The following is a 12,066-nucleotide window of genomic DNA, read 5'->3' on the forward strand; positions in this document are numbered from 1 at the left end:
GCCAGGGCAAACAGAGTCTTTGGGACCAGGGAGGAAGGTGAAGAGGGAATCTTTGAACTGCCCTAGGACCATGTAGGTTCACAAGGTCAGAGTCATTCATTAACAATTAGGAGCAATACCCAGCTGGCCCTAATCAATACACAAGGGGCCGGCAGGGGACCTCTCTCACTGTGCAGACCTTTCCAGCAGCTCAGGCTTGGAGGCCTCAATGGACAGGTGCTCAGCATTCAAACCAAAAAACACTAGCCAGTCCCCAGGTTCAAAGCAAGCCCCTGCCCTGATAAGGAGGATCACTTGGCGAGACTCTGCTCTTCAGGGAGCGTGCGCAGGGTTATCCATTAGATCTGTTAGGCTGGCTGGGTTTTACTACTTAACCTGTAAACCAGAGGAATGTGTTTTCTTTTGCTATGCGGTCGACTTTGTCCTTGATCTGGCCCACCAGGCTGTCCATCTCCCGGAGACCTGCCCCATATGGCCTTTGGCTCCGTGGGTCCGCTGATAGCTGGGTCCTGGACAATGGCACGTGCATGTGGGCCAGGCCCACATAGAGCAGGAAGGGTCTTCCACTGGCACTGAAACAAGAGAGCCAAGAAGTCACTCTCCAGAAGATTCTCCTGGCTTGTCCAGTGTCTCTGTGGCTCTCCCTTGCCGCAGAGAAAACCCCCAGAACACCTGCTGCCCATGTGCTCAGGAAGTACACATCTGTCCCCAACCTTCCAAGGAAATGTGGAGATAATCTGGTTAGCAAGTAAAAACTAAGAGTAATTGTAATCATCGTTACTATCCTCCAACATTCACTGAAAGCTTATTAAATGCGACTCATGTTGTCTAAATTCATCCTCATAATAACCCCCAAGTTCGCTTTTCAGAGGAGGCATCAGAGGCTTAGGGGAGACGAAAGGACTTGTCTAAGTTTCTGCAGTTAGTAAGTGACAGAGCCTGGATCGAAACTCAGAGCTGGCCAAGAGCAAAGCCCTTGCTCTTAACTGCTGCCCGCTAAACCCAATGCAAACATATTTTTGGAATCTTATCTGCTATTTTGCAGCATCCAGGCCATCATATCCATTTCCCAGCCTCGGTCCTTTCTAAGACATGAATGGATGACTCAAACTGACCACAGGGAATTCCAAGGACGCACACGGCCACCCAGGAACATCTAGATCAAGGCTCTATTTGAGGCCCAGACGCCTGGCTGTCCCTTTTCGAACCCTGAAGAGCCCTCTAGAAGGCAAGGGGGAGCCGACTGGGCGACCTCTGCTTCCTGTCTGTCCCCCACTCCCATTCCCAGGCAAAGACAGGATCAAGGGCAGCTGCAGACCACAAGCTTCCCCTCCTGAAGCAGCAGGGCCCTCGTGGCGCCCCTCCCCCTATACCACACCCCTGGGGTCTTTCAGAGGACACAGCAAGGCTGAGGGGAGAGCTCAGTCAAGTTTGCATGGAGTGGTGATGGAGCGTGGCTCTTTCTACACCAGTTCCCCCAGAGATTGGACTTCCAAACTGGCTCCCGTGTGCTGAGCTTGCCTGATCCACATCGCCCCACATCAAGTTCTGAGTCCTCCCAGCCTCAGCTCTGCATCAAGCCACGCCTTGGAGTGCTCCCAGCTTCCTGACTCCCGGGGTCTCAGGGTTGGGACTGTGCCTGCACTCAGCTCTCTTTGACAGACGTAAAACCTAGGACACAAGTCCCAAGACAGGGGCCTGTCCTTCCCCATTTTAATCAACAGTTTCTCTGCAACATTTCTAGAGTGGTGGCGCCCAGTGCAGTAGCCACGAGTCATGGTGGTTATTTAGATTTCGATTAATGAGAATTGAATAAAATTAAGAATTCAGTGTCTCAGATGCTACAACATGGATGAGCCTTGAAGACATCACGCTGAAATAAGCCAGTCACCGAAGGACAAACGTTGAATGAGTCCACTTACAGGCGGTACCTAGAGTGTCACCTTCTAGCGACAGAAAGTGGAATGGTACATAGCCAGGGACTGGGAGAGGGGAAAATGGGGAGCTGGTGTTTCATGAGTATAGAGTTTCAATTTGGGAAGATGACAAAGTTCTGGAGATGGATGGTTGTGATGGTTGCAGAACAAGGTGAATGTACTTAAAGCCACAAAACTGTACACTTAAAAAGAGAAATTTGATGTTTGTATATTTTACAACTATACATATAATAATTTAATAGAAATATAAATTAACATAATTACCTATTATATGTATTACATATATAAATTCAGTGTCTCAGTTGCCCTAGCCACATTTCAAATGCTCAGCAGCCACGGGTGGCTGGTGGGTACCGTCTTAGCACAGATAGAGAGCACTTTCATCCTTGCAAAGAGTTCTGTTGGGTGGTGCTGATTTAGAGTGTCTGTTGCCTGTTCTCCCAAAGACGATCATGTATAGTTGTGTAGGCTGTGTCCTGCACGAGGACATCCTGCTGAGAGAGTGAATAGGGGCTTAATTCCAGCCCACAATCCACTGGCCGAGCTGGGCACCCTGGCACAGATCAGTGCCCACCCAGAGGGCGCGCCTTTTTCTAATTTGCAGGTAGATCCCATATTGCAATGGCATGCTGGATAGAGCTGGCTCAAATTTCAGGAACTTTGCCAGCCAGTTTTTAAACACAGCCATCATTAAAATTTAAATTATATAAACTTACAATTAAATAAATTCTATTAGAAACAAAGGCAATAAATTCTCACGATTTATCACGCCCTAATTATTCTGCTGTATTTTACCATTATCTATGCTCTTGGGGTTATTTTACATCAATTGTACCTGTGTGGTGGAAATGCCCCATGATGGCGTGCTACTGCACACCTCTTCCCAACTCCACATTCAGTGACATCTCCTGGGTGGCCTGAAATCAGCCACAGTGAGAGTATTTACACCATGGAAACGAGCAGGGCTTTCTTCTGGGATTGCTGCCTGTTAAACATTTACCAGCTCACCGTGACATACAGGCTGGGGGGAGGGTGGTCCCTTCTCCCCATCTTTGTCCCAGCTCCATCATCATCCTCCAAATTCCCACCCATTAGCAAAGTTCTGTTAGCTCCTTGGGACAGAGGCTGAAAGACACGTGCACTGGTGAGAGAAGGTGGCGTGGACTGATGAAACGCACAGGCTTTGCAGATGTATTCAAATGCCTGGAATTTTTATTTCATGGTTATGCCACCCTGGGCAATTAACTTAACCCCTGTCTTCTATACAGTGGAGACAATTATGCCTCCCTGACAAAGTTGTGATTATTAACTGCCCATGGTAAGCATTTAAAAAACAGTAGCCTTTTCATTAATAATAATGAATAATACATGCTAGCAGTAGTAAGGATACATGGTACCCAGCGATGTACCCCCTTCTCCGCACCCTGATGCCATGCTAGAATTCAGAGTGATGGCATCATGCACATACTGGCTCCTGGGGGGCATCTATCCCCCAAGCCACCCCTTCGTTATGCTCCTGTGCTGAACGAAAATAAAGAGTGGAGGAGATCTGGTGCTTTCCAAAAAAAGGGCTGATTATAAGACAGTATGATTCTATTTTTGCTAAAAAAAAAAATACATATGTTTATACACCAGCACAGAATGATGCTAGAAGAAAACGCTACCAAAGGGTGTGGCATTTAGGATGATTTTTTTCTGTTTGCTTATCTCTGTTTTCAGAGATTTCTAAAGGGAAGACATATTATATGTGTGGCCACACGAGAGGAGCAGTGAGCAGAGAGGAAGAAAAGAAGTAAGATGCCGGAGAAGACATTCCAGAAGAGAGAAGATGGGGCAGGGCATGGAGGTGTGCTCAGGATTAAGACCTGGGGGCAGCTAAGTGCGGAGAAAATCCCCCGATCTGAAATGAGAAATGGCAGGTGAGGGGCGCCCCGCTCTTATGAAAGGTCCCCAGTAGGCGCCTGCCCAGAGGGAGCCCGGCCCGGAGGTGGAGGCAGGGCTTCCCTCTAGCATGGAGGAGTGGCACCTGCCTAGCGGGTTCCCAGATCCTGGCCCTCTTGGCGTCCCCTGGGGTTGAACGGACAAGGAGTCTCTCTAGAATGGACCGCTGCAGCAGCCACGTGCCCCCACATCTCACCATCTCCCTCTGGGCCTCAGGGTTACAGACAACCATCTCAAACTCAGTTGCCTGTTTAGAAACCCACCAGGCCTTCATGCAGCCTGTGGTCTCAGTCCAAACCCTGCACCCAGTATACGAGGCCTTCCCAACCCCGGTCCTGTCCAGCTTTGCGTTCCTTCCCCCACAGCGGCTCCGACGTGCCAGCTACCCAAACACCTCACCTCCTGCCTTCCTGCACTGCTCACGCTATTCCTCTCCTGGCAGTAACCTCCCTGGTGTCTTGCCTAAAAACACTGAATGAATTCTTAAGATCCAGCTTAAAAGCCACCACATCCTCCTCTGCATCCAGGCCATGGATGGTCTCCTCCTCCCTTCCCCACAGGATTGACCGGTGTGGATCATACAAACTCCCTAAGCCAGCGTTTTACGTATCTGTTTCCCCACTAGCCTGGGAGCCACTCAAAAGCAAGGACAGATCTAATTTCATGTCTGTATCCCCAGCGCAAACTGGCTCATCTTTGGGGCTAGATAAAGTAATTCACTCAGTCAATGAATATTTATTAAGCTCTAAGTAGGCCCCAGGCACTCGGGACAGAGCGATGAACACGATAAATATGATTGCCACCTTCTTGGAGCCTAACATCCAAATGGAAACAGGAGAGAGAAAAACGCAACCAAAATAGCAATCAGATAGTTATCTACAAACTGAGTATAGGTGACGGAGGAGAAACACATACAGGGTGGTGTGGAAGGGTACGACAGGGGAACCAAACGGGGTTTGGGGTGAGGAGGGAAGCAAGAGATCCCTGAGACAGTGAGGCTGAAGGACGCGGGGCTACAGGTGAGCTGTGCGCGGTGGCCATTCAAGGCAGACAACAGCATGGGGAGAAGACATTCGGTCCCATTGCCTAACCCTTCATCAGTTCCTTCATGTCCTCGCCCATTACTCACCCGAACATTCAAATAGGAGAAAGAAGGGCATGGGGGTGAGCACGTCTTAGAGCTGAACCTGGAGCCCTGGGGCAGACGGCAGGTTGGTGGGTGTTAGTTGGGAGCTGGGTGAGGGAGCCAAGGAGGGGCAGCCCCTCAGGGGAGAGCAATAGAGTCCAGTAGAAGAGGGAAGAGAGACCCTAATGCGGGTCTTGGGCTCCAGCCCAGGAAGACAGGGCTTGTTTGTCATCTGTGCATCTCTAAGACCTAATACTTTTTTTTTTTTTTTCAAGATTTTATTTTTTTCCTTTTTCTCCCCAAAGCCCCCGGGTACACAGTTGTGTACTTTTTCAGTTGTGGATCCTTCCAGCTGCGGCACGCAGGATGCTGGCTCAGCATGGCCTGATGAGCGGTGTCATGTCCGTGTCCAGGATCAAAACAGGCGAAACCCCAGGCTGCCGAAGCAGAGCGTGGGAACTCAACCACTTGGCCACAGGGCCAGCCCCTCTAAGATCTAACTCTGAATGATGAATGCCCTGCAGTATTGGCCATGCACTCTGATTTCAAATACTCTGAGCCACTGCTCATGCCTATGCCCAATATAGTCATCCTTGTCAAACCTTATATCCTCTATTTAGCTTTAGTGTACAATCCCAGACCCTGTAAGGAGCAGAGGGCTAGCCAGCTGTGACCCAGGAACCCAGGCCATCTGCTCTCTCCTTTTTTGCCAATTTAGAGCTTTTCCTCCTGCTTAAAACCCCAAATCAAGGGCACAGTCTTGTGGTTCAGTGGTTAAAGTTTCACAATCTCCACTTTGGTGGCCCGGGTTCATGGCTTCAGATCCCAGGCGCAGATCTACTCCACTCACCAGCCATGCTGTAGTAGCGTCCCATATATTAAAAAAAGTAGAGGAAGATTGGCACAGATGTCAGCTCAGGGCTAGCCTTCCTCAAGCGAAAAAAAAAGAGGAGGCCAGCGGTATAGTGGTATAGCGGTTAAGTTCGCACACTCTACTTCGGCAGCCTGGGGTTGGCTGGTTTGGATCAGGGGCATGGACCTACACACCACTCATTAACCCATGCTGTGGCAGCGTCCCACATAGAAAATAGAGGAAGATTGGCACAGATGTTAGCTCAGCGACAATCTTCCTCAGCAAAAAAAAAGAGGAATATTGGCAACAGATGTTAGCTCAGTGCAAATCTTCCTCAGCAAAAAGAAAAAAAAAAATCAAGGATTAGCTTTCAGCATCACTGCTAGGTTAAGGGTCTAAATTCAAGTAAAGACCCAAGTAAAAACTTTCAAAGAAGTCCTGGGGGTGCCCCTTGCCAAGAAGCAGGAAAACAAAACTCAAGGGACCCCTGGTATTTCTGACAAACAGGTCCAGGAAGGGGGAGGGACTCGCCTGGGGGCGGGGCTCAGGAGGAGGAAGGAGCAGGTCTGGCGGCCTTTTCTGCTGACTTTTGAAAATCCGAGATGAATGGGCAAGTCAGATCCTAAAGAAATAGCATGCCTGAGGATTATTTTCTGTAAAGTTAAAAGGCAACAGGGGTCATGTCACTGTTCACTTAATAATTAGTTAATCAATTAGCAAACTCTTCACCCTTTTCATCTGATAAGGAGATTGTTCATTGATTTGTTTATCTTTTAACCAATTAACTAACTGGGGGATGAGCAGAACCATCCCCACTTCAGAGCCAGTGTTCTGGGGACAGTCCCTCGTGCCCAGCAGGCTGCCACCCTTCCTCTGAGAACACTGCGCTGTTCATGGCACTGCGAGAGCAGGAGTGGACTGTCCGCACCAGCCGTGGAGGATCACCTGTCACAGGATGCAGGAAAGGAGAGGGAAGACAAGGAGCGGGGCCTGGAACTATCTTGAAGCTCCAGGGAGTAGAGAAATGCTCGACTCTCCGGACCAGAGAAGAGACTTTGCCCTTTCCATATCAGCCATCTGAGAAAAGCCGGAGTTCTCAGAAAGCCCTGAAAAACTGGTCAGATGCAATCTCCGAAGCCCCAAGGGGCTGTTCTTGAGATTTAAGCCTTAAGTTGGTTTTATGATCAAGAACACATTGTAAATGGGTCTGCTACATTGCCGCCTCTCCCCTCCCTGCTGCCCTTCTCTCTAGAAAAGTCCAACGTGGTTGAGTAAGGGGTGGGGGGACTCGTGCGCATTTGAGGAGCTGATGTGGTCGGTCATCCACAGGCGGAGTCCATTTTTAATCCTGCAGAAGGCGACAGGCTCGCAGCACATTTTTTCTTGCCCACTTAGGCTGGGGCTGTGGAGACACCAAAGGACCTACTGGAAATTTCCAATGTCCTTGAGGAGTGTGCAATCTTAGGGGAGAGATGAGACCGGCAGATGTGAGCTCATTAAAAGACAGCACAAGGGCAGTTGTGAAGGGTCAGGACAAGGCCTGAGGCGGCTGGGGAGGGGAGATGGTGTGTTTGCACATGTGCGTGCATGTGCTTGCATACCATGCATGATCTATGCATGTGCACCTGAGTGTGCACCATTTGCGAGGTGTCTGCTTCCTAATACCCACTCTCTGCCCCAACCTGACAGAGGATGCAAACCAGCAGCCCTCACACACGCACAGCTGGGTAGAGACACACTGTGGCTTGGTTCTGTTTTTCGCTTTCTGTTATTTTTAATTGGTTGTTTCTAACATTTAAAGATCAGGAGATTTCACACCAGAGCCAGGCATCCTGTCTCTCGTGTGAAATGGAAAGAGCTGATAGTCCAGGCTCCCATTCCCATAAAGAAGCAGGAGCTAGGGAGCAGCTGCCCCCTTAGATGGGGCATGTGCTTTCAAGTTCACCAGAGGCCCCACCACTCCCTAATGCCTTACACTCCACCTGCTTCCCTCTTTAAGGCTGCCTACCTGGGCTCTTTAGATGCTAGAATTTGTAACCAATGTGGGTAACACTGATCAACAATGTGGTCCCCAAAGATGCAGGGTCTAGTGCCTGGAATCTGGGAGTGTTACCTTAATGGCAAAAGCAAATTTGCAGATGCAATTAAGTTAAGGATCTTGAGATAGGGAGATTATCTTGGATTCTCCATGTAGACCCTAAATGTAACCACAAACATCCTTATAAGAGCGTGGCAGAGGGCGATTTCACTACAGAAGAGGAGAAGGCAAGGGGACAATAGAAGTAGAGACTAGAACGATGCAGCCATAAACCAAAGAATGCCAGCAGCCACCAGAAGCTGGAAGAGGCAAGAAACGATTTTTCACTTGGAGCCTCCGAAAGGAAACAGCCCTGCAGACACCTTGATTTTAGCCCCATGAGACTCATTGCAGAAGTCTGAACTCCAGATCTGGAGGAGAATAAATTGCTCTTGTTTTAGCCAATAAGTTGGTAGTAAGTTTGTTACAGCAGCAATAAGAAATGAACACACCCCACCAACTAACAAATTCAACAAAAGCCTTGAGTGTCCAGTATACAGTGGGCAGGCCCTGCTCCCAGCGAGCTTATACCCTAGTAGGAGAGGACAAAATGATGCTGACAGTAGAGCATGATCTGAGCAGGGATATGGGTGAGCCTCAGCATCTTGGGGAACACACCTGAGGAACTTCTGACCCAAGCCTAGAGATTCCCGGGGGACTGTTTCCAGGTTTATTTCCAGGAGACGTGCGTACATCCATCTCTGCTGGGCAACGGAAATTTGCCTCGGCTTTGAGGAGTGATGAGGCCAGGGGGCAGGGCAGGTTGGGGGCCCGGGCCTCCTTACCTTGCATGCTGAATGAACTGGGTAGCTTTCTCAGCATACTTCCGTGCAAGGCCGCTCAGGTTCACGGGCTGCTCCACGATGTTGAGGTTTTCATAGAGAGGAAGGGCCACGTCAGTGTAACAGGCCCTCTCAAGGTTCCTGTGCAGAAAGCACAGACGGCAGAGCATTCATTTCCATGACCTAAGTAGTCATGGAGCAAAACAAAATGCTTTAATTCAGCGAGACTCATAAAAGCAAAATACTGAATAGCCTGGCCCCAAATGATCTGTCCAGTCTGCTGTTTCCTCCAAGAGTAAAACCAATATAATACCTTCAACCACTCCCTTTGAGTAGATGCTTACCCTCCTTGGACAAGCCCAGCCATTCTGGAACGGTGACAAAGACTTTCGGGAACAAGGGACATCATTACTCCCCTCATGCTGGGAGAAAAACTCACGTCTGAACAACCAATTACTCAAGCAGCGTGGCACAGCCAATCAGTAGCCCCATAGCTTGCTTTTTCCACTGACCTCCCTAACGACGACTTCTGTCTATGGGATGCAATTCTTGATATTTTCCTAAGTCAACAATCGGGACTTCATGTGACAAGATGTCTAACAATAGGACAGATGGCCAGGAACAATTTTAAAATTTCAAACCATGTTTGGAGAATTTGGAGAAACTTGAGCAGTTGGAAAAAGTGAAGGTCAAACCAATTCTATCTCCTGGGAAAAGCAAACTCAGCCCTTGGGCTTACAGATCGAAATGAACCTGACACATGAGTGCCCATCAATGTGGCTGAGGAATGACTCTGGCCATGATCTTGGGCAAATTGCCTGAGCTCTCAGAGCCTGACTTTCCTTATCCGAAACATGGGGTACCCATGCCCCCTTACAGGTATTGAGAGGACTAAATGAAACGACAAATGGCTAGTGCTTTGCACACTGCTCGGTATACTAGGAACTGAATAAAAACTCAAGCCCTCTGTCCTAGGTGCCACAGAGAACCAGGAGAGAAGCTGAGAGCAACGGAGACAGAAGCAAGGTAACAGGAGGCCTCGTACGTACACAAACTGTCCTCATGGTGCAGGGAGGGACTTGGGAGCACATGAAAACTCTCTGTCACCCCTATATACACACAAGTTCAGAATGGAAGCTCAGGAGACAAGGTCAGACTGGGGTAGGTCATCACCAAAGACCGCAATTTTTTTTTTTTAAAGATTTTTTTTTATTTTTCCTTTTTCTCCCCAAAGCCCCCCAGTACATAGTTGTATATTCTTCGTTGTGGGTCCTTCTAGTTGTGGCATGTGGGACGCTGCCTCAGCGTGGTCTGCCATGTCCGCGCCTAGGACCCGAACCAACCAAACACTGGGCCGCCTGCAGCGGAACGCGCAAACTTAACCACTCGGCCACAGGGCCAGCCCCAAAGACTGCAATTTTTTAAAAAAAGAAAAAGAGTTTCTCTGTGCTGGGCAACACAGTGCTAATCTCATCATTTGTGTCAAATTTTTCAGCTTTTTAAGATCTCGTTGAGACTCCACCACCATTTACATTCTCTCCCTGTTTCCCTCCTAAGCCAACCTGTTTTTTCTATTCAATTTAACGTGGATTTAAGAGGAACTGGTTGACATCTGGCATACCGTGATGTGGCCAGGTGTGACCACAGGTGGGACCCCCCCAGGCCCCAGTGGCCAAGGAGGGCAGCGAGATGTTCTGTAGCCTCACTTCTCACACGGCAATGTGCACGGGAATCATCTGAGCATCTTGTTACAATGCAGCCCTTGCAGTGGCCTCTGAACTTCTGCATTTCTATCAAGTGCCCAGATGATCCCACACTGCAGGTGCAGCAAGCACACTTTGAGTAGCCAGGATGTAGAGGACATGGACTCTGGACTCAGAGAGACCCAGGTCGGAATCTCTATCCCTGCTTCCCAGCTCCATGTATCCTGGACAACAAGGTCAGCCTCCTAGCTGTAAAATCAGAGTCAAGACCAGCCTCACACAGTGGTTGTGTGAATTGCGAGGAAGTACATACAGCACCTAGAATGTAACAACTTCTCAATAAACGGCCATCGTTATATTAACGATTGTGTTATTTTATTTTATTTTTTTAAAGATTTTATTTTTTCCTTTTTCTCCCAAAGCCCCCCGGTACATAGTTGTGTATTCTTCGTTGTGGGTTCCTCTAGTTGTGGCATGTGGGACGCTGCCTCAGCGTGGTCTGACGAGCAGTGCCATGTCCGCACCCAGGATTCGAACCGACGAAACACTGGGCCGCCTGCAGCGCAGCGCGCGAACTTAACCACTCGGCCACGGGGCCAGCCCCTAATGATTGTGTTATTAATGAGCCAGCTGAGACTCACCATCCCCTAGTGGCTCAGACATCTGTAACCTTATAAATAACCTCAGCGCACAGTCTGAGCAAAGCAGAGCACCTGGTTTGTGTTGTTTTATATCCTGAATAAGGTTTCTTACCTTTTTCTGATAATAAATGCATTGCATTCTCATTACAAAATATTTGGAAAATACAATGAGAAAGAAAAAAATGACAATCCCTTAGTCCCACAACCAGAGAGAATGAACCATTGTTATCATTTTGGCACGTTCCCTTTGAGTCCCTCTCGAAGGGGCCGTAAAGGTATAGCTACAGAGGGAGTTAAGGTCACACTGATGATTTGTTTCCGGCTTTTGTCACTTACTATTATATCATGAGCATTTTCCCATTTCATTGAATATGTTTTTAAAACATCCTGTTTAGCGCCTACATGGCATTCCAAGGTCGGAATGAAGGATTATTTGTTGGGGTAGTGGGTGACACTTGCAAGGAGCCCTGTGCACTTTCTCTCTCTCTCTCTCTCTCCCTCCTTGTATCCAATGTCTGGGCCGGGTAAGTGGTCCAGCAGCAAGGCCAGCAGCCAGAGGAGGAGAGAGGCCCACCTGTGCAAGACTTTGGCAACACCAGGCTCTCCCCAGCTGAGCTAAACAGTCCAAGGAACCTGGAAAATTCCAATAAAAGAATTTTGTTGACCTCATCTTGGTAAAAGTTTTCTTGCACTCCATGCAAACAATGCATTTAAATTTGCACTGAATGCACACTCTATCTTTTTTGGTGTCTTAACTGTGCCCTATCAGACCCCCTATTTACTCCTGATGGACACACTCTAAGGACTTCACCTGGCTCTGGAGCCCACAGCCAACGCCTTGGATAGCATTACCTTGATGATCTATCGCCTGGTGGACATGCTGGACAAGGAGGGAGGTTGTAGCCCGGGGTATCTGTGCAACCCATATCATGGCTGTAGGGAATTCCAAAGTAGTAATCAAAACCTGGAAGAAAAGCAACTGGTTAGCACCCCCACTTGGCTGCTG

General features: G+C 48.7%; 1 protein-coding gene across 8 annotated transcripts in view; it reads right to left on the reverse strand.

Moving 5' to 3' along the window:
* The window catches only part of ARSG (arylsulfatase G), a 116,150-nt gene that overhangs the window by 31,283 nt on the left and 72,801 nt on the right, over window positions 1-12,066 (reverse strand). For all 8 annotated transcript variants that reach the window (XM_070226992.1, XM_023652157.2, XM_070226997.1 and 5 more), the window contains 3 exons: window positions 11,913-12,024; window positions 8,720-8,857; window positions 376-572 (listed from right to left, as the gene is read on the reverse strand). In XM_070226992.1, the coding sequence (XP_070083093.1) occupies window positions 376-572; window positions 8,720-8,857; window positions 11,913-12,024 (447 nt within the window). The remainder of the gene's footprint in view (window positions 1-375; window positions 573-8,719; window positions 8,858-11,912; window positions 12,025-12,066) is intronic.

The sequence above is a fragment of the Equus caballus genome, chromosome 11 (genome assembly GCF_041296265.1).
Source record: "Equus caballus isolate H_3958 breed thoroughbred chromosome 11, TB-T2T, whole genome shotgun sequence".
In the NCBI taxonomy this organism is placed as follows: Eukaryota; Metazoa; Chordata; class Mammalia; order Perissodactyla; family Equidae; genus Equus; species Equus caballus.